The following is a 22057-nucleotide window of genomic DNA, read 5'->3' as shown; positions in this document are numbered from 1 at the left end:
TTTCTTCCATTTTCTAATAATTGCGCCAACAGTTGTTGCCTTCTCACCAAGCTGTTTGCCTATTGTCCTGTAGCCCATCCCAGCCTTGTGCAGGTCTACAATTTTGTGCCAAAGTGTCCTTAGACAGCTCTTTGGTCTTGCCCATAGTGGAGAAGTTGGAGTCTGGTAGACTGAGTGTGTGGACAGGTGTCTTTTATACAGGTAACGAGTTCAAACAGGTGCAATTAATACAGGCAATGAGTGGAGGACAGGAGGGCTTCTTAAAGACAAACTAACAGGTCTGTGAGAGCCAGAATTCTTGTTGGTTGGTAGGTGATCAAATACTTATTTCATACAATAAAATGGAAATAAATGATTTAAAAATCTAACAATGTGATTTACTGGAATTTTTTTGTAGATTCTGTCTCTCACAGTTGAGGTGTACCTACGATGAAAATTACAGATCTGTCCATTCTTTGTAAGTGGGGAAACTTGGAAAATTGGCAGTGTATCAAATACTTATTTGCCCCACTGTATAAGTCAGAGATGTTGAGCTGATTGTCGTTATGGGTGTTTCTCCACTTCTGAGATTCTTTTTGTATGTGTGAATATACATGGTCCTCTTCAGTATATAAGTATGTATTGCTCCAATAATGACTAATGCTGTGTGTGTGTGTGTGTGTGTGTGTGTGTGTGTACGCGGCTCTACAAATACCCAGGAATGCATATTTGTCCACCAGTTTTCCTTTGTAGTTTATCTTCTGTGCCCACATCCATATTATCTTTGCAGCTGGCCGCATTGTTGAGTGAACTTAGGCACTTAGTGTGTGTGTGTGTGTGTGTGCTTGTGCGCACACGCACGCACCGACATGTGAGTGAGTGTGTCTCTGTCCAGGCTCATTACGGCCTAAATCCCAGCCAGCCTGGTATCCTCTCTGCCTGTCTGAGGGGATCTGAAGTGGCGCTTGCTGCCATGTATCACTTTCAAAGAGGTGTCTGTGTGTCCTTCCACGCAGCCATTCCAGGAGCACACCCACCCCCGTCTTGTCTTGTAGAGGCTCCCCTCGGTATGGCTGGCACGCTCAGTTCGATATGTGTGTCTTCTCAAAGACACATTTTTAAGTCTTGTGTGTGTGGTACGTGCTGCAGTCAATTTTTTTTCTATTTTGATTTTGAGTTGGGTGTGTACTATATTCACTGCTATTCTAAAGCTTTGGGCCACGTCCATATTATATATAATACGATAAAAGATACAAAGAGCCACCGATAACTGCAGTTTTCTGTTTATTTAGAAGAGGTTAGTGAGGTGAGGGCTTTTAATTGTACCTCTCTGCAACCTGAAGATACACTCACAAAATCATTAAGTAAATTACTGTGAAGTGAAGAGAGGTGGATAAATATAAATAAATGAGATGGTGCTAATGGTACCACTTGTAAACAGAGCTGTGGTTTTCTGATTTCTTGTTGAGCTATCTATCACAAATGTTGAATGGGCTATCTCAGGCTGTACAAGCATATAAAATCTGAGATCAGGTGTCATTCTCCTTTAAATTTTATGCGCATGTGAAGCCTACAAGAGGTCTTGGCTGCTGTTGAAAAGGAGCAGAGATTGAAGACCACTGGGAGGCCTGAATGAGTGTGACCGCTTGTCTGCAAGTGTCTCAACACTCCTGTGCCTGTGTGATGCGATGCGAACGTATGCCAGTATGGGTATCAGGGGGCCTCTCCGTAATTGCATGGCTGACAGCTGCCACCTTTCTTGCACACAAATACACACGCTCAGATTCAGTGTGCTTAGAGACCTTTTTTAATAAACCTCCCTCTCTTAGACAAACCAAGCGGCATGCATGTCATCTATCCTCGCTGCTGTCTGAACCTTGGCCCTTCAGCTCTGTTGGAGGCACGCTCCCCAGGCTTTGGTACGACATTGTGTCACTCCACACCAGACTTGACCCTAGCAAGGGTCGTGGTCGAGCCTTGAGGCTGTGGTGGCCGTCAGGTGCTGTAAATGGCTGCCTGAGCTGGCAGACCTCAGTGATCCTGAACTAAAGTATGTGGATCCTTTTATTGTTTTAAATACCTTCAGTATGTGATGGATTCTCTAATTTCATCTTTGTCAATTGCAATGTTTGTCTTTCTTCTTTTAATTGACTTTGTCATAAGAGAAAGAGGAGAGACATCAGCTTCTGGATTTTTATTTATTTATTTATTTATTTATTTTTAAGTGAGCCTTAATAAAAGAGGCAGTAACTTCTCAGAGCCTTATCAGAGACGACTTTCAGCCCAACACTTGTCTTCCCCTGGCTCAGTATTCTCATTAGCTGTTCAGAGGTCACTATATAGGAATTTGGCCCTGGAGTTAAGGTTAGGATTAGAAGTGTGTAAGTTGATGCTGGATGTTTGCCTTGGTCCTGACCTGGAGGGACAATCTACTACTGCCGTCTAAACGCAGTCAAGATGCTGATGGACATTCTGTTGATCCATATATTATTTAAGTAGTGTGGAATTTAAAGTGGTCATCCATGACATGTGTGTACATGTCCATCTTTAGGCTTGTTCCTGGAATCATTTAAATGTATTTTAGTTCATCAAGGTTTTTCTAAATATTCTGACATTGCTGTACTGTCTGGCAGGAGATGTTATATTTTGTGCTTTGAATTTTATTTAAATCCAGTGTAACAAAACAACAAATGGAGAAGGCAGCATCTACAACAGTAGATGCTTGTGTTTGATAACTTACAATTTAAAATAAATGTCACTTAAACTGAAGTCTAACTTCCTATCCTCATCAATAATTTATTAATTTTCTGTTCTGAGGAAACAAGCTCTCATTGAGTGCAGTAGAGGGAGAGTTAATAACAAATACTGTCTAAACAGATGAGGCCAAAGAGTAGAGCAAATGGGGAAAGGGGGGAGGGGGGGGGGGGGGCTGGGTCTCTGAGGAGGTATTCCTGGACTGTTATTTCACACGGCAAGGCTGCAGGGGAGACTTAAGGCAGGATATATCTCTTAAACCCGACCACGTGCCTTAGCATAGCACTGAGCTCTTCGCGCGGCTGCTGGCAGACGTTCAGCCTGTCTTCCTGTGCACTCGGGCCATCATCAGTGAGGATCAACCATAATGAGTAGAGGATACAGGGGAAGCTTGCTAATCCACAATCCTCAAACATGAAGGTTGTTCAGACCTGCACAGTGTTCAGATTGCTGAGATAGCCAGTTTATTGGCAATTTAAAGTGGTCACAAAAATGCCGTTGGATTCAAACATCTGCAGATTTTGAGTCAAAGTAGAGTTTGGAATGTGAAATAAACTAAGCTTGGGGTGTTGCGCAGTCTATCCCATTTATTAGAAATCACACAATCTTGGCACCAGTTAACCATGTGCAGATATTGCTATTGCATTTTTGAGAGTTAATGTTTTTAATGTCCAGGCCTATATTTGTTTCAGATCATTCCTGTTGGAGTATAAAAAATTAATTTATTGAGGGGAAAAAAATCTAATAAAGAAAAATACACACCTGCATATTGACAAGAAAATTGAACCAAATTGTGACGGTGACAGTCATTCACAAAAAAGAGAGCCAATTTTCAAGGATCTGCAAATTCACTGTATTACAGTTTGTTTGTTTTTTTTAAATCGCACTGAAATGAAGCGAGTGACCAGATAGATGGAAAAATGCATTAAAACTATAAGGAAAAGATGTGAGTGAGGGAAACATGGATGTGAATAAGAGACTTGTCAGTGTGCCGATGTTGGTTTTTAGCTCAGGGCTGTGAAGTACAGCCTCACAAATGTGTGATGGCGCCAACCAAGGATTCTGAAAAGTTATGTAGAATGTAATTTATGGTTAACTCACTTTTTTGGCATGCAGTAAAAAAATGAACAAACAAAAGATATTGGTGTTGACAGATTTAGTTGTTTTGTCTTGTGCTCCACATAATTCACCTTCAGAAAGGGCTCAGTCAGCTATTGCTGTTTGTAGTCACATCATTAATTTATGTATAGCAGTCCATGAAGGAAAGAATGATGGGTTGTTATTGCAACTATTTAGCCTCATACTTTGAAGTAGAGAGCTGTATGTCAGTGCACACTACCTGGGCGAGGGTTCACATGCAAAACCTTAAATACTGCTTAGTGTCACTGAAGAAAGACTTCTGGCTGTGGGCAAGTCATCATAAATAGGATCAGAGCAGGAAATTAAACTTGAAATGGGGTTTGTTTCTCTGCCAGAGTGAGTGCAAGATCAGGCAAACCCACCAGAAGCAGTTTTACTGGTATTAGACCCATGGCTGGTGTCAGTCAGGACAGTACAGTATGTGTTTGTGTGTCATCGTTCCTGCAAATTTGGCAATTGGGAACTTGGGATGTGTAAATCTTTTCACTTGTGTTTGATTTAAAACTCTTGTGGTCAGGCGTTTACATTGGTTGTATATTTGGTGAGCTGAGTGTGTGTGCGCTTGTTGTGTCTTTGTTTTTTCTGTTCGTCTTATCTTTCAAGTGGAAAATTGACGTGTCACATTAGTTATTTTTGAGCCTGCTGGAAGGGTTGAGATAGTAGCAGGTGATGTCTTTTAAAAACCCACCCAACCACAGCCCACATGTCCTCGTCACTCTGCATACATTACTCATCCTGGAGGCATCTACACTACACACACACACACACAGACACACACACACACACACACACACACACATGCATCTTTTTTAGACCAGATTTCAAGGTAGAGGATGAACATTTATTGTGAGCTCAGCAAGCAGACTGTTCAAGCACTTCCATTCCATCGAATGGAAGCAGTGTGATGATGTCAGTTTGAGCTTTTAGAAATTGTGACCCACACTTTGCAGATATTTTTTAATACCTTTTCAGTGGATCAAGAAAACAGTTGGGAGCCTAATCAGCAGTGACAGTGATCCTGTACCAGTTGTCCTAACACCATTTCATCCTTAGCACACTTGGAAATGTTTACTTTGTGTCAAACTGAAACGCCCTAAAGTCTCATTAACCTTTTTTACTACAACATTCTTGTACACCGCTTTAAAGACAAAGCTCGTTGTAGCTCATTAATAGTGTCACATATTACACCTGTCTTTATCATAATGACTTGTTTGTTGTCAGCCGACTGCCTACAAGTCTTTAAATGTTTGCTATCAAATTATACTCTGAAGTCTTAAATATCCTCGATGCACTCAGTGAACATCTGAGCAAATATAACCAGTTATCCCAGTTCTGAATTTAAAATTTGTTACATAAAAATTGCTCTAATGTTCTGCTCTTATTATAAATGCTGAACTGAATTGATGTTGATGACAATTGGAGGCATCCTTTTATCCCTACCTTATAGTGTTGCTATACGTTTGCTGTTACGTCCTCTCAGACCCTTTTTACTTGTAGTACATCTCTGTGCTGCTGTGTAAAATAGTCGAAGTAGCTGTGTAGCTGTCACGCCTGAGGTCTCTTGTGAGCTGTGTCTCTATCATATGACCTTTGTACAACCTCAGTCACTGAGGAGGTCCCTCCGGCTGCAGGACCTGGTCAGTCTTACTTGTTGTAGCACACTTACTCCTGCCTTTACTGTCTCTCTGTTCTCATTTTACATTGTATTTTGTCTTGTATCTATTAGACTTGAAAGGTAAAAGGTAAAGTTTTCATCTAACTTAATTAATGGTGTGAAAAGAGCATCAAGACAGGTATGAAAGTTGCAGACACTTAAAACTAGGTGAAACAAGGATCATTTCATAAGCAAAGTAAAAACACTGTGGCACACTTCTTACTTTTCCCACAGTTGTTCTTATTCAGTCTTTCTAAAAAGGTTCAGTTAGAGGTTCTTTGCTCAGCCACAACTATTTTTAACAAGGCCTAAAAGCCAAGCATTGGACAGAGACACACAGTCCCACAGACCTTTTACACAGGTGCCAACTTCTGTGCCAAAGTGTGGTGTGGTGTGGTGGGGTGTGTTCATGGGGAGTGACTGTGGACTGGTGTCGAAGGAATGCGTGACCTCGCTGGCCTCTGCTGCTGTTTGGCTTTGGTCGGGCATTCCTCTGCTGTCACCCAGCCACGGGGCACTGATATGATTTTGTGTGTGTTATGTGTGGATGATGGAAAGCAACAAAAGTTGCGATTATTAGTGGTGGTCGTGGTGGTAGTTAAAGTGGTGTCCTCCATCCAGTGTCCTGCATAGAGACAGTAAAATAATCCATGCAGTATGTTAAAGCCATTCAGCTCCTCTGGTCAGTCATTATAAACTCATGCTGTGCAGCGTTGTCAAAACCCACAGAGCTTTATTTTATTTTTATTACAGTGTCAAAAGCTTTCAAAGGTACTAAAATATTTCAGGTTGATATATAGTTCAACACAAAATGATTTGCTGTAAAACAAAGGCTTTTGAGTTTGAGCTGAATTCATTATTTGATTAATTGATCAACAGAAAATGAATCGGCAGCTATTATCAGTCATTCACTTTTTCTATCAACAACAATATTGTTTTTGATGAGCTAAGAAAAAAGGATGTTATAGGTATGTCTTGAATAATGACAGGAAGAAAGTGTATGTTTTGCATCTATAGAATTTCAAAAAGTCTGTTGTAGGGACATTTGGAAGGTTTTCTAGATTTTAGAACAATGTGATTGTGATGTGGGTTTAGATGAAGTTTTAAATCTTGAGCAAATTTGTGGGCACAAAAAGAGAGAGAGGGTTTGGAAATGAGGAAAAGCTTGTTAATAAGCAAAAGATGAAAGAATTTGATAGAAGTTTCAAGTGAAGCGCGTGTAATCGGGCAAGTCTTGCTAGGGAGTGTTTCAGGGCAGTAAGGAGTCTCGAGGAGGTTTTGTAGAGGAGTGGACAAAGAGGCAGAGCAGCATAGAGCCTCAACTGGCTGCAGGGAGAGCGAGTGTCTTGTGTGTTTTTAAGATCTTGAGGAAGCAGAGGAGAGAGAGTGCACAAGGAGGTAGTGCTGATGGGAAGGGAGTTGAAGAGGGTGTCAGACGAGTCAGGGTAAAGGGTGGATAAACCACGGAGGAGAGGGTGAGAATGAAGGTGGGTGAAGGCTGTGGTGAATGAAGAGCTGACGAGGAGGGAAGAGAGGGAAGGAAAGATAAAAGGGAACCAATCAGGGAAGGGTGAAAAAATAAAAAAAAACTTTTGTGGAATAAAGATTGACAGGGTTAATAAGAGGGAGAGTTGGTTAACAAGTGAGTAACAAGTCTCTGCTGCCAGCCACTCAAAACCAAAGACCCACACAGAGACCAAAATACCCACTGAGAGGTAGCTTGGTGACAGGAGCTGGTGTTTTGGCGTGTGTTGCTCCTCCTCTTCCTTCTCCTCCTCCTCTTCTTCCTCTTCATGTTGTTGTTGGCCTTAACTGGCAGCGGGTCACTGGGGCGACACTACATTGCCATGTTCGAGGCCACGCAGAACGTCATGCTCAAGCCTACGGAGTCCTGGAGGGAAGCGCTGCTGGACACCCGTGTCATGGACCTCTTCTTCACTGTGAGTATCCTGTCCATCTCTGATGCAGTCCTCTTTTTCAGGGTATTTGGGATTAATTAAAAAAAAAACCCTTTGAAGCCTTCAGTTTTAAAGTTGCGCTTCATAATGCAGTAAAGTGTGAAATTGTCTGGGTCTGGGTTTTGTTTTTTTTTTTGTCTTAATTTTTCCGCTGAAATCGATCTTTTCATTTTTCATTACGACAAATGGAAAACATTAACTTGATGAAACCTGCAGGTTTCATGTTCTCTGACACATTTAGTTTCCCTTTGTCAGTTATTCTCTGTCTTTGTTTGCTCTTCTGTTTTTCATCTACACTTTTCTGTCAGAGGTCATTGTCCTGTTTCTCATCCACATTTTTATTAGAGGTTTCTTGTGTCCTGCTTTACCTTTTCTTCTGACCTCTGGATGGTGGTTTATTTATGATAAACAAAGAGACAGTTTTCCTTCTCATGTTGTGCAAAGTAATCTCACTTGACCTTGTGCTTTTGGCACATCTTAAGTTTTTACTGCTTTTATGGGTTTCTTGAATGCACCATTAAGTAGATTTATGGCTGCTCTGCAGTGTGGTCGTGTTATTGTGTTACTGTCCAGACGACCGCACAGTGAAGTAAATGGGTGTTTCTGTGCAGTAACTTGTGTGTTTAAAGAGGCGGTCCATACTGGCTAAGCAAACGGCGTGGAGGGGAAGTGTGGAACAAACTGGTCAGCTCCTCTTCCATTGCCAGATACTGATCAACTGCTCTGCCTTTTAGCTGCCTTTTGCCATACACTGCTTGTCTCCTTTAGCCTGTACCTGCCACGACCTACTCCACCTACACTGTCACTCTACAGTGGCACTTGCTGCCATGCGTCATGTTCACTACCAGATACTATTTACTAGCCTAGTCTTGTCTGTCAACTACAAATTACTGTTGTACTAAGTGTTGTTTACAGACACTGCTGCTTTCTGATTTTCCTCTTGCCAAAAGCTTGAGGACCATCTCTCCTGCCAGAAATGACTCACTCACTGTAGCTCTTTTGTCTTTTGCCAAATACTGCTCCTCTGCCCGTAACCTTTATCTGTCTGTTGCAAAGTATCACTGTGCGACCAAACCACCTCCCTGTCTTTTCACAAATACTCTACCAGCTACATGCGTATCACTAAATCCTAATGCTCTCATGTAGCCTTTTTGGCTTTAGTCGGCCCTAATCAGGGAGATTCGGTGTGTTCAGAGCTGTCCGACTGGCTCTAATGAATTTGTGATTCGTTCATATTTTCACTCTGTGCTTTTGTTGTTTTACAAGCAAAAGACAAACCCAACTCTCAGTTTTTATTCGGACTGTGTGATGAGGTGTTAAATCAAAGGGGTAAAAATACAGACAGCTTAATATTTTTCTTGGTAACGCAGGTACACAGCCTATAATATGTGAGTGATGAACTTGCTGTTGGCTGTAGTGTTGTGTATGTTGTGTTCAGGTGCAGCTTTTAACAGAAGGTGTGAGGTGAACCGCCAGTTGGTCTTATTAATTCTTTGAAGTTGTGTGGCTGTGTCGGGGTTTTTGCTGCTACTAAATGCTGCTCCACTGCTGCTGTAGTCAATATGTTCACTGACAAATACTGCTTTTAAATGCCTTTTCTGACTGTTACCGTTTGCAGGACCTAAGTGGACTTCTTGTGTTCCTCTGAATGAAACTTAAAAAATACCTTTTTTATTTGTTGGTGTAGTTTGTTAGTGTGTAAAAGTGTTTTGCAACTAAGTAATAAAAAATCCTATGTTGCTGTCAAAAGCGGTGCCACTTTTTTGTGTTGTACAATGAGGTTGTTTGGAACTCCATGACTTCTCCTCACAACCCTGTTGTTGCATGTGAAGCTCATTTGTTTTTGTTCCGATACAGAAGCAGAAACTTTCTGGCTCGGTTTGTGTTTGTTATTTGACAGTAATGGAAAATGACGGGGTCTTAGTTTCTGTGTATGTTCTGTTTTGAGTTCTTATAGTTTCATGGATGCTTGAGGGAAGATCTGGTTTTTGTTTATATTGTTGCTTTTGAGAAAGGACTTTATAAAACCTGTTCCAGTCACATATGATGAAGTATTTTAACTTCTGTACTCATTTTGTCTTTGCTGTTTGGATCATAGCGAGACAAAAGATTGTAAAAGCAAGGCAGAACAGTTATTTGATATTGTTTTCAGGGACTCGCATTGCGGTGGGTGTAAAGTCAAATCTATGAATTCTCCTGCAAATTTGCAAAAATCTTCATCTGACTGAAACAAATGTAATTTGCTTGTTGTAACAGTTACACATTGATTCTCTCATTTCATAAAGGTTTTTAAGGTTTTGCTGTTATGTATTTGTTGGCTACGTGTGCTCAGACATGACAGCTGAAGGCAAGATTTCTGCAGTGATCACAACTGTGCAGATGTATTTTCTTTAGTTCATCACATCTTTTCTTTGGCATTAGGGACAGACACTGCCTCTGAATCCTTGGGGGTCTGTTTGAAATTGCTGCTGACATTTGCTTAATGCACAAAAACGAAACAAACCTGCAGAAAAAAACAAACATGTTCAATACCAAATCTAAATGTTTCTTTTTTTGTCTCAGTGCCATTTTGGCAGTTTGTATTCTGTGCCTGGGGGCTTGCATTATTGTTTGTGCTTTGAGAAAACAAATGACAACTAGTGAAACAATCATTTCTCTTTTGCCATACAATCGTGCACATACTTGTTTGCAGTTATTTTTTTCCACCACTGTGTCCTATAATCACCATTCACTGACAGTCTAAATGTAATCTTTTATCATTGTCATAATTAAATTCACAAAGCAATCACAAATAACTGTAATTAGCTCTAAACAGTGACTGTAATCAGAGATTTGACAATCAAAGCACCCAGACGTAATCAAGGATTTGATTGGCCAGTCACAGCAGTAGCATGAATAAAAATGTTTGTCATTTTTCGGTTGGTTCTCTTTGCTGTTGGAATCTGAGGGATGTGTTTTGTGTTGGTTTCAGTTTTCAGGGCTCTCGTCTCATCTCTTGCTCTTGTATTTCTAGTAGCTCAACTGTTTGTTATTGTAAGGCTGCCGTGGCACTGTCAGCTGTGAGTGTGTGTGTTACAACATCCTCCTGGTTGTGTTGTCTTTTTGACTGGTGGTGCATATTTGTCTTTATGGGACTGTGTAAATTTGAGCTTGTGCAGTATTTGTCTGTATGCTCTGCATGGATTTGTTGTACCTGTGTGTTTTCATGTAGGAGTGTGTTTGTGCATTTATTCAGTGTAATGGGGTCCTCTGCTGTCTCAGCTGCTGCATCCCCTCAGCTGTGAGGGGTAAGAGGCTGTGTGTGTGGGTTTGTGTGTTTGCGAGAGAGAGAGAGAGAGAGAACTAGTTGGGTTACTGCGGTTGTTAACAGGAGCCCCTAATCCTGGGGTTGGGCTCTAATCCTGCCTCTGGTCTGCTGTGGACTGTGACCCAGATGGCGCGTGTCTCTGAGCACCTCCTCCACACACACACACACACACACACCCTCATCACCCTGCTGAGGGACTCTGGGGAGTCTCTATCCCTCTGAGGGTGTGTGTCTGTCATCCTCCCATTAACTGGCTCCAGCACTCCCTCGCTGATCAGTGTGGTGTGCAGACAGGAGGCTGTTGTCTGTTTCTGCAGCCACAAGGTTTCATCTCACATAACAGTTCATACTTATTACAACTTACTGTAGGTCTTGTTTTTGTTGTCATACCTGTTATTTCTATTATTAAGTTATATGGTCACTCACATATTATGTTGATTTATGAAATGGAAAGAAGTCAATAGAACCCTGCAGCAAACAGAAGTGCCTTTCTTCAAGTCTTCATTCCTGAATTAAGAAACTGTAATGGTGACATGTAGAAATGTCCAGGCATGGAGGTGGAAATAATTTCCAAGTTGTGTGGCAGCCACAAGAATGAATTCCTCTAAGTAGTAGCAAATTCTGGATGCTAATGTCCTGCTCTAAGTCAACAAAGTGAAAAGAGTTGGTTTTCTGCAACAGGCCAATGATCCAAATCAAACTACAAAACCCACCGTGAACTACTTCAACAAACTCAAGCTGAAGCTTTGCAGTCGTGCTCAATCCCCTCTTCTGTACATCAGTGGAAATCTGTGGGGAGATCTTAAGTGTAACACAGCCTAAAACATCTCTGAACCTAAATTGATCAGCAAAGAAGAACATTCCTGAATCAAGAAAACTCTTAGCTGCTACTAAAGGTATTTGTAAACTGTGGTATCTGCCGAACAGGTGCCCAAACTTTGGAAATGGCTACAATTATTGTTTAGTTGTTTCTGTGTTTTGGGTTCCTGAAAAGGTATCTGTGCATTAACATTAACTAGAGGCATGTGTTTCATATCTGTTTGCTGCAGAGGGTGTATTTCCCTCTTTTCACTTGACCAATCACAAAATGTGAATTACTTCTGCAAACAACTGCAGTTAAACGGTGAGATGTGGCAGCACAGCAATGTCACCGAAGAAGTCCGACAAGGCCAGAACCAGAAACACAAGCATGTGGCCAGACAGGTTTGGACAAAACTCCAGTTTAGCCAGACTTATTCTGGAAATGGCAAATAGTAAATTTAGCAGACCGACTTCATTAGTGACATTTCAGGTGTTGTTTGTTCTGTTCTAAAAACACTGAGATAATCTGATCAAGTTGTATGGCTTGTTTACAAACTGTCCGATTGTCTGACAGCTTGTCTTTTGTTCCTTCTGTGTTTTTATTTGTCTGTTTTATGCCTTTAGTAGACAATCAAAATAGTGGCAGCGAGGCGATGTAAAATGAGTGCAGCCCTGTTTAAGCACGTTTACTGTGTTCCCACATATCGGCAGCGGTGACTAAAAGGTCATAGCTAATGGAAATGATGGTCCTGTAACCATTCAGATGTTAAGTTTTAAATATGTTTCTGACATCACAAGAATTCAGGTCAGTCTGTAAGTTCATCAACAGTAATCACAATATACAACTAATGAGAAAATGCAGTAGCCAGATCATTACCACCGGCGGTCAGCCCCTGCCAGGCCTAGGGTCAGGGTCTCCCTTCAGCCGACAGGACAAGCTCATATTTTGGAAATCTGCTCAGTAATTATTCAGCGTATAGCGGGCATTTTGCTGCTGAAGAGATTTGCCAAGTGTCATTCAGACTCTCAGGGTTTTTTGCAGAAGAGCACTCTTCTCTTTTTCACTTCAGCTGGTGACAGCTATATAGCTCTGACATAGAGTGATTGAAGATGGAGGAGGGATGAGAGATGGGGAACAAAATAAAATAAAAAAAGAGAGAGATGGAATGGAAGAGAAAGCAAGGAGAAAATGGAACAAGAGGTGCAGGAAAAGGAAGGGTATGCGGTATAATTGAGGAAGACAAAGAAGATGGAACAGAAATACTGTACAATTTAGGGAGAAAGGGAAAAAGGCAGTTTTCAGGAGTGTGAGAGGTTTGGAGATGAATGGGTGATAGGAGATTGAAAAGGAAGAAGACCCAGCTGATTGTTGGCCTCCTTCAAAATAAACCCACTGCACTTCTGTCAATTTAGTATCTTGTGATCACAGTGTGCACCCCCACCCCAACCCAAAAATAAAAGGGTGCACAAAAGCATACACAGCTGAGGTGTCTGTAATTTTGGCCTCAGCACTGTTTTTGTCTGTTTGTGTTTGGGTTTTTAGTTTCAGTTTGGCTTGGAGTGTTTAGAGAACAGCAGCAAATTGTGATTGAGCTCACCCGCGTGCAAACACGAACCATGCAGTACTATCAGATGGATCTGGTTTATTTCAGCGCAGTCAAATGGACATGTACACACTGCAAACACACTTTGCACACTGTACATGCTTTACACACTCTGTACATTATAGTAATATGTGTCCACTCAATCACTCATAAATATAAACGTGCACACACAGACCCACATATGTTTTATGTGGACATGCTTTTATTCTTACGTAATCAGGTCCAACATGTGCGCACACACAAAATGTTGGGTCTTCAATATTTATGAGGACCTTCATTGATGTTAGAGCTGCAACCATTTTCATAAATAACTGTTTAAGTTGTTTTTCAAGCAAAAGGGGCAAAAACCTGATAAATTGCAGATGGTGCTTCTTTTCTTAAGGGCAGATGATAATTTCCACATCTGCGTGTTCACTACGGTCTAGTGGCGTCATTTTCGACAGCTTCCCAGATCTGTGCGAGTCCTCAACAAAAAAGCACAGACTGCACGTGTACAGTGCCACGGTACTTGGAAAACAGCAGTGTACGTGGTCAGAAGGCAGACCCTCAATGTGAACTATGAACAGGGCACAGATGCTAGTCATGTCTTTGTACGCACGTGAGTATGTGCTAAATCTGATTAGCCCTTCAGTTTGTCATTAGATTAAGTTGAATTTATTTGGCTTTTGGACTGTTGATTGGCCACAAGACACCAAATGTCTTGTGTGGGCCCTAGGATAATTGTGATGGGCATTTAAAAAATTTTTTTCCTGGGTTAAATGATGATCTGAGAAAATCTGCAGATGAATCAAAAACAGCCTGTTGTTGATAGTGAAGACCACACAAAAAAAGCCAAGGAACACTCTAGCCCTTTTCAGTAATACACACCTAGTGTAACATCTCCACTACAACCTTCTGCTCAGCAGGACCGTGCACAGTGAAATTTGACAATAAATGTGGCGAATGCACAGAATAGAGAGCCATGACATCACATCCAGACTGGACTCCAATCCATTAGCTTCAGTATCTCTCATTTAGCTTTTCTTCCTGTTGGTTTCTGTGGAAAAACAAAATGTGTTCCTCAAGATTACCCTTCTATATTCAAAAACAGCAGCTTCCATTAAATAAAACTACAAGAGCAGCAACGTGGGTGCTCACATCATACCTTGTCCATATCCATAGAACTGGCCAAGACACTCTTTTGAAGTCTTGCTCTCGTTGTTCAAGTGGTAATCTCTGCTGTTGTAACAGCATCTCCTCCTCCCTGTTATTACAGATGTGTCCCTCAGCTCGCTCATGGACTCACCTCTTTAGTCAGGCCATGAACATTGATAGAAATTTGTGAAATGTGGGAGATTTCGATTCTTTGCCAACCCATTGTATGCAGTGTGGCACATCGAGTACCACTGCTTTGTGGCAATATAGGGGCACTGTTATATGCCCCTATATATAATTCAATATAATTCTGTACTTTGTCAATATTTCATTCACCAGATTAGCCTAAGGTGCTTGATTGTAGTGTTTTTATTTTAACCTGCAGATGATTTCTCAGTTGAATTCCCAGAAAATGTACTGGCCTGATATTTATCACTGTTGGATGAGATATACAATGGATGCAGTGGGATAGAAGCCCACCCCTAGTCCTCACAAATGTAGAAATACAGCAGCACGCACACTAAAGCGTTTTGTGGAGTGCACGGGCTGATGAGGCTGCAGCAGTGGCCTGCAGGCAGTCAGTAACCCAATCTGAGAGACAGAGGGATGGAGAGAGAGAGCGATGGTGGAAAAGAGTGAGCGAAAGACAATAAGTCGGAAGCGCAGTGTTGATTTGAAAAAAGAGAAAGCTGAGCCCCTGAGGTAACAGACACCAGGCTTTGTCTCTTTCTATAAATATCATTTCTCATTCTCCCTGCACTTCTCTGTCTCCCACTCCCCTTCTCTCTCCTCACTCCTCTTTCTGTCTTTACTTGGCTCTCTCCCTCATTACAGATCTCCATTTCATTTTTCCTAAATTATCTTCTTTCACCTTAGTATTGAAGCCCAGTTCTTCTACAGTGTCTTTAAAAAGTATTCACCCCCTTGGATGTTTTAAACTTTTATTGATTTTATAAATCAGTCATGGTCAATATAATGTGGCTTTTTTGACAACAAAAACTGTCAAAGTGAAAAGGGGTTTCTACAAAGTAATGTCAATTAAATAAAATGTGTAATGGGAAATAAGTGATTGCATAAATATTCACCCCCTTTATTATTCACACCTACCTAATTCAACAGAGTTCCACTAATTTGTGCTAGTACTCTCACAGTTAGTGAAACGGGGATCACCAGAGTGCAGTGAACGTGTCTCAAGTGATTGTAGTATAAAGACACATGTGTCTGGAAGGTCCAGTCACTGGTTAATCAGTATTCCTGGCTACCATTACACCACCAAGACAAAAGAACACTCCGAGCAACTCGGAGACAAGATTATTGAAAAGTAAAAGTCGGGATAGATACAAAAAAATTTCCAAGGCACTGAACATCCCCCGGAGTTCAGTTAAATCTATCATCATGAAATGGAAGAAACATGACACATGTCTAAGTCTGCCTGGATCAGGCCGTCCTCAAACTGAGTGACCGTGCAAGAAGAAGACTAGTGAGTGAGGCCACTAAGACACCTATGACTACAAGGAGTTACAAGCTTCAGCAACTGAGATGGGAGAGACTCTGCAAACAACAACTGTTGTCTGGGTTCTTCACCAGTCAACGCTTTATGGGAGAGTGGCAAAGAGAAAGCCACTGTTGAAGAAAACTCATGTGGGAGACTCAATGGTCAAGGGGAGGGAAGTTCTTTGGTCTGATGAAGCCAAAATGGTGCTTTTCAGCCATCAGACAAGACGCTATGTTTGGCTGACACTAAACACTGCACATAACCATAAACACACCATCCCCACTGTGAAGCGCGGTGGTGGCAGCATCATGCTGTGGGGATACTTCTCAGTAGCCGGCCCTGGAAGGCTTGTAAAGGTAGAGGGTAAAATGAATCTGGCCCAATATAGGAAAATCCTGGAGGACAATCTTATTCAGTCTGCAAGAGAACTACGGCTTGGAAGAAGATCTATTTTCCAGCAAGACAATGACCCGAAGCATACAGCAAAAGCTACACAGAAATGGTTTCAAGACAACAAGGTGAGTGTTCTGGAGCGAGTCAAAGCCCAGACCTCAACCCAAGAGAGAATTTGTGGCTGGACTTGAAAAGGGCTGTTCACGCCTGATCCCTGTGCAACCTGGCAGAGCTTGAGCAGTTTTGCAAAGAAGAATGAAGTAAAATTGTAGCATCCAGATGCAAACGTGATTGAGACCTATTCACACAGACTCAGTGCTGCTGTTGCAGCCAAAGGTGCATCTACTAAAGACTGACTTGAAGGGGGTGGATATTTATGCAGTCGCTTCTTTCACATTACATATTTTTATTTAATTGACTTTACTTTGTAGAAACCTGTTTTCACTTTGACATTAAAAAGGTTTTTTGTCTTTTTTTTTTGGTCAAAAAAGTCAAATTATATTGACCAAGATTGATTTATAAAATCAATAAAAGGGTAAAACATCCAAGGGGGTGAATACTTCTGATAGGCACTGTATAGTAATGACTAGAATGTGTCTGCAGTAAATTTGGGGTTCAATAGATTTTTTTACTGAATCAAAATCAGTATTTTTTTTTTTTTTCAGAATCATATAATTTCAAATCCCTTACCAAATGTGTAGAGTATTTGGACTTTCAACATTTAAAATAACTAACAAGTCACCGAACTCAAAGAATAAGATGATGTTATTTGTCCGTCAACCAGAAATTCATTGGTATAGGATAGAAGTAAGGATATTGACCTTTACCTTTGACTGCCAAAATCTGATGGGTTCATCATTGAGTCCAAGTGGCCATTTGTGCCAAATTTGAAGAAATTCCCAGGTGTTCCCAAAATCATGATGCCTCTCTGGCTGTGCTTATGACTGGCATGGAAGCATAATAATGGGCAGGCTAACCATAAATTAAAAACAGAATCATTACACTGCTCATTCACATTTGTCTTTTACTAGCTCTTTGTTCTTTGAGGGTTTCTGAATGAATCACAATTTTGTCAATAATAGAAATATTCATTTAGGATATGATCTAATGCAGCTATTTGTGTCTAAACATTTTAACTTTTGCTGTTTTTAGTAAGTGGAGAAAAAGGTTGTTTTTTTTTAATACAGAAATATGTTTGTATTCCTCAGAGAATAATGTGCCTACAAAAGCCTTGTTTGGTACTGAAATTCAGTTAAGCACTAGCATAAAACAAATTCAACAGGCCCAAAGCCCTATTCAGTTTTATTTCCCCACTCTCGGTCGACTTGCGCGTCACTGGTATAAAACAATAAGCATCAAACTATCACTGATGGCAGTGGCGTAAAGAACTGAACTGATGCTGCGCTGATACCAAACCCATTGATGAATCAGTCTGCAAAATCTGCCGTCATCTGAGCTGCATTCCCAAAATGTCAATGTCTCATGTTGTTGTTGTGTCTTGTACCCTCTCCTTCCATCTCCCCACTCCTCACTTAGTGGTACATACACAAAAGTGCACTGGTTGTGTGTCTCTAACTATAGTCACGACTCAAGGCAACTGACATTACTGACATCGCATGGATCATTCACTAGTGCAGCTGCTTTTTCAGAGCGCACATTGTTCAGTCCTTTGGCCTTGCAGTGCCCCCCCCCCTTTCTCTCGCTCGCTCGCTCGCTCACTCACCCATGCCCCCACCCCCTCCCCCATCTTCTCACTGAGCTCTTCCAGGGGATGACTTCACACTCTGGAAGAGGGAAGCAGCAGCAGTGAAGCCTATGGAGGTTACACTACGTTAGCATCTGAGATCTCCTCCCAGCAGCGTGCCTTACAACCAACCAGGCACTCCAGCTGGGGAACAGAGGGAGAAGAGAGGGGAGGAGGAGTGGGGAGGGGCTGCGAGAAGGAATTTTGAGGGAGTGAGTGAGAAGGGAAAAGGATTTGAAAGGAGGAGTAGGAGGAAGCGACAAGGAGAGGGAGGTTGAAAGTTTGCTTTTGCGATGGGTCTGTGTGGTGGCACGGTGTGTGGAGCCGGTGAAGAAGGCGCTCGCTCTGGATTTAAGAGGATGACAGTTCAAGAGACAGGAGGAGAAGAAAGAGCTCGGACTGGCTGAGAAGAGAGCCTCAACTCACAAGAGGACGGCAGCTGATCTTCAGACATCTGCATTGTATCGTCAGTGGAAACACATGTTGCTGAGAGGCTGGGATGAATCGCACGGGCATTTCTGCTTTAGTTTGTGTTTATCCATCTGTGTGCACAATTGAAACCTACAATGCCTCTTCCCTTGTCAGAGTGTGACAGTTCAGCGCAAACAAACCCCCAGATCCCACATGTGAACTGCAGCTCAGAACTGAGATGAGACCGAATCGAGCAGATCTTTTCCAACAGGAGCTGGGTCTTTCCTCTCCGAGTCTGACTGAGGCGTTGTGTGGGCTCAGACCAGCTCAGTGATTATTTGTTCGAGAGCGGGGACACAGTGTCTGAAGACAGGCAAATCACCATTTCGCTACGGCTCGGCTTTCTGGGTAGTGGGTTACACCAGTGAGTATTAATCCTGCCATCAGGAGGTGTGTTTTTGAATGTAGTGACAGGAGGATGAGCAGATTCACCTCCGTTCTTGGCCTACGACGTTCTGTTTCGGAGTGATCATCTTGGCAGCAGAATTACATTTTGTGATTAAAAAGCATTCAATTATCACCAGGCCATCAGGGCAAAATCAACATTTGTAGATTAAATTTCTGTTTTACACATTTAGGGGATGTGACCTGAATCAGCCTTCCTCCTTTCTTAATAAGAGCAGCTGGGAGACAAATCCTTGCTCATCTCAGTGTGTCTGCAGGTATTTGAAAGTCTTGAAGGCTTCACTTTATTTCTCTCAAATTAAACCCTTCCATTAACAAAGGTTTTTTTTTTTTTTTTTTGTTTACTCCCCTACCTGCTGTCAGGGGGCATTGTACTTCTACAAGTGAGACTGGTGCATGGTGATTGTGTTACACCAGGCTGTTTAGTCTTTTTTTTGTATGTGTGTGGAGTTTGTCCTCACAATCAGGCCAGTAAAAACTATTGCTATCAGTAGCCAACACAGCTGCCAATTTCACTGCCTTACAATAGGCAAGTGTCAAATTTAACTTAAATTATTTAATTGATTAATCTGTCCATCAGTTGTTTTGCTATTTACTTGTGTTCAGGTTATGTTAATTGATTAGCTGCATTGGTAGGAATTATTGGAAGTGATGACAAACTGATGAAGACACATAATGTCTTCATCAGTTATTACAGCCCTTGTTGTCCCTAACCCTACAACATGATTTTACGTGGGTGAGGACTGCAGTTGTATTTTAGCGGTTATTGCAGGAGTGCTGTTTGGTCACTTATAAGGAAAATATCACCATTGGTAACTGTGGTAGATCCCTAAGGTGTGTCAAGACAGAGATGATGAAGAGTCTGATGAAGGCTGTTAATGTCTGCATTTTTTTTATTATTATTATTATAAATAGAAGAAATTTGGGTATTTAAACCACAGTTTGTTTATTTGCCACTCCTAAGTGTGTGTGCGCATGTTGTAGCAAAGTAAAAGCTTTTAATGACCTGAACTGATGATCATAATCACACAGTCATTTTGAATTTTGGTTTATTTCATTGAAACTACAACAGATTTTTAAGCAAGTTTCTACAAGTTAGGTTTTCCAAAGTTTAGACAGAATTTACAAATTCACATTAAGTAATTTACATACACATTCACAATTTTAAATGAAATGTTTAATTGAGTTTAAGAAGAGATCACAGAAATTATATCCCTAAAAGAGAATTTTAATTCAAAATTGATATTTCACACATCCATAAATTCATTTTACAATATGAGTTGAGATCAAGTCACCATGAGCAATTCAACCGTTCACCATTTTAAAAAAAGGCACTTTGATTCACACTGGTGCTTATTTGTCTGTAAACAATTTCTATGTTTCAGCACTGCCCTATAATTTATTTTCTTGCTATTGAAGCATTTTTACAGCTGGGTGTTTTTGTATTTCTGGGATTTAAGCTTCTACTGTTGTCTTATGTCTCTGTGGGTGAGTGTGAGCTACGTGCCTCGTAGTTGTGAAAAGGAGTATTGAAGACACTGACTCACACCGCTGTGCTGTTCACTCAGTGTAGACTTTCCCTCTCTATTAAATCCCCCCCAATCCTCATTTCTTCTCTCTTGTTGCCGGTGGGCAAGAAGACAAGACTGAAATGATCTGTGCCTTTTCAGTAAATCTTATAAGTGACGATGTGCAGGAGTGTTTCCACATATTTTTAGTCTTTTTTTGTCAGGGTACTTATTTTTCACAATATGCAGATATCCAAAGCGCCTTCTGGTTTATTGTGGGTTTGAGGACCCACAATTTCTACCTTTTACCTGTTTTATTTTAGATTTTACATTTAGCAACATCCATAGCCACATAAATACCATGATAAACATATCCCATCCCTCCCACACACGACGGAGAAAGAGCTCCAAAGAACAAATAATAATGATCAAGAAAAAAATATAAAGAGTGTAGACAATATACTGCTGGTTGTATTCTTACACTGGATTTAAAACCAACATTGATATGTGGATATAGTCTAAGTAAGGCTGTCAAATCTGGAGACTATATGTCATCTTTTCTAATGGAGTGCAGCTGTTCATTTCCAGGAAGCATCTTCCTGTGGGGCGATAGGAGTCTGACTTCCATGCCATGTGCACACACATGTTCTAGCTATGCATAAGGGTGATTCTATTAAAGTTTTTTGAATGTTCATTATATATGCATTGATTGTAGTAAAAATCCCTAATAAACAGAGTTCAGGGTCACACCCTTTCCACCCTTTATTCAATGAGATTTCTTTTTCATACCTTGTAAACATAAAACAAAAGAAGACAGGCCTGAGAGAGAAATGTAAATTCTTCTCATCTGCAGGTACACAGGAAGATCCGGGAGGACTCGGATATGGCCCAGGACTCCTTGCAGTGCTTGGCCCAGCTGGCCTCCATGCATGGGCCCATCTTTCCTGATGAGAGCGCCCAGGTCTCCTACCTGGCACACCTGGTGGAGGGTCTTCTCAGCATGATCAATGGGTAGGTGCACTGTGCTGGAAACAAAGGATGCCACTACTGGTACAATGTTCATATACACTCACCAGCCACTTTATTAGGTACACCTCTACAGTTGTCTATTCAGCACTGGCATTTCAAGTCAAGCCTGGTAATAAATTAACTTGTTGTAATGAGACTGAATATCATGTGAGATTCTGGTTGTTGTAAAACTGTGGTTCAGTTTAAATGCTTTAGCCATGCTAGCGACACAGCTCTAGGGATGACAAGTGGTAGGTACACCACTGTGGTGGGACACAAGGGTATGTGCAAAGTGTGATTAGCTCTTATTAGTGTGACTGGGGATGATATCCAGGATTACAAGAGCAACCAAATGAATGGACGAAAAGCTCTCAGCAGGGGTCTGTTTGATTTCTAATGTAAATCCCTTCAGAGCAGCTGTTTATACTAGCTATTATCTAACAGTTTTAATCAGTCACTCTCATGCTTTCAGTTGACAGTCTTGTTTGGTCTGCAAAACCTTCATGTCATTTCCACTTGACTGACAGGTGAGACTTTTTAGAAACCTCATCTGGTACATGACAGCAGCTCCCACTGATGCAGGAGCCATTACACACCCCGTATGCTACACTAAATTAGCCTTACCCTTTCTAAAGGGTTCTTATTTTGCAGGGATATGTTGAAAAGTACATTTAAAGACACTCCTGACATTAAACCTGAACT

The 22057-nt window shown here is 41.3% G+C and overlaps 1 protein-coding gene across 1 annotated transcript in view; it reads left to right on the top strand.

The window, feature by feature from the left end:
* The window catches only part of xpo4 (exportin 4), a 61299-nt gene that overhangs the window by 17272 nt on the left and 21970 nt on the right, over positions 1-22057 (top strand). Inside the window, exons 7-8 of the mRNA XM_020618900.1 lie at positions 7355-7467; positions 21201-21358. Coding sequence (XP_020474556.1) covers positions 7355-7467; positions 21201-21358 — 271 coding nt within the window. The remainder of the gene's footprint in view (positions 1-7354; positions 7468-21200; positions 21359-22057) is intronic.

The sequence above is a fragment of the Monopterus albus genome, unplaced genomic scaffold (assembly GCF_001952655.1).
Source record: "Monopterus albus unplaced genomic scaffold, M_albus_1.0 scaffold211.1, whole genome shotgun sequence".
Lineage (NCBI taxonomy): Eukaryota > Metazoa > Chordata > Actinopteri > Synbranchiformes > Synbranchidae > Monopterus > Monopterus albus.
This window is presented reverse-complemented; position numbering and strand designations above follow the sequence as displayed.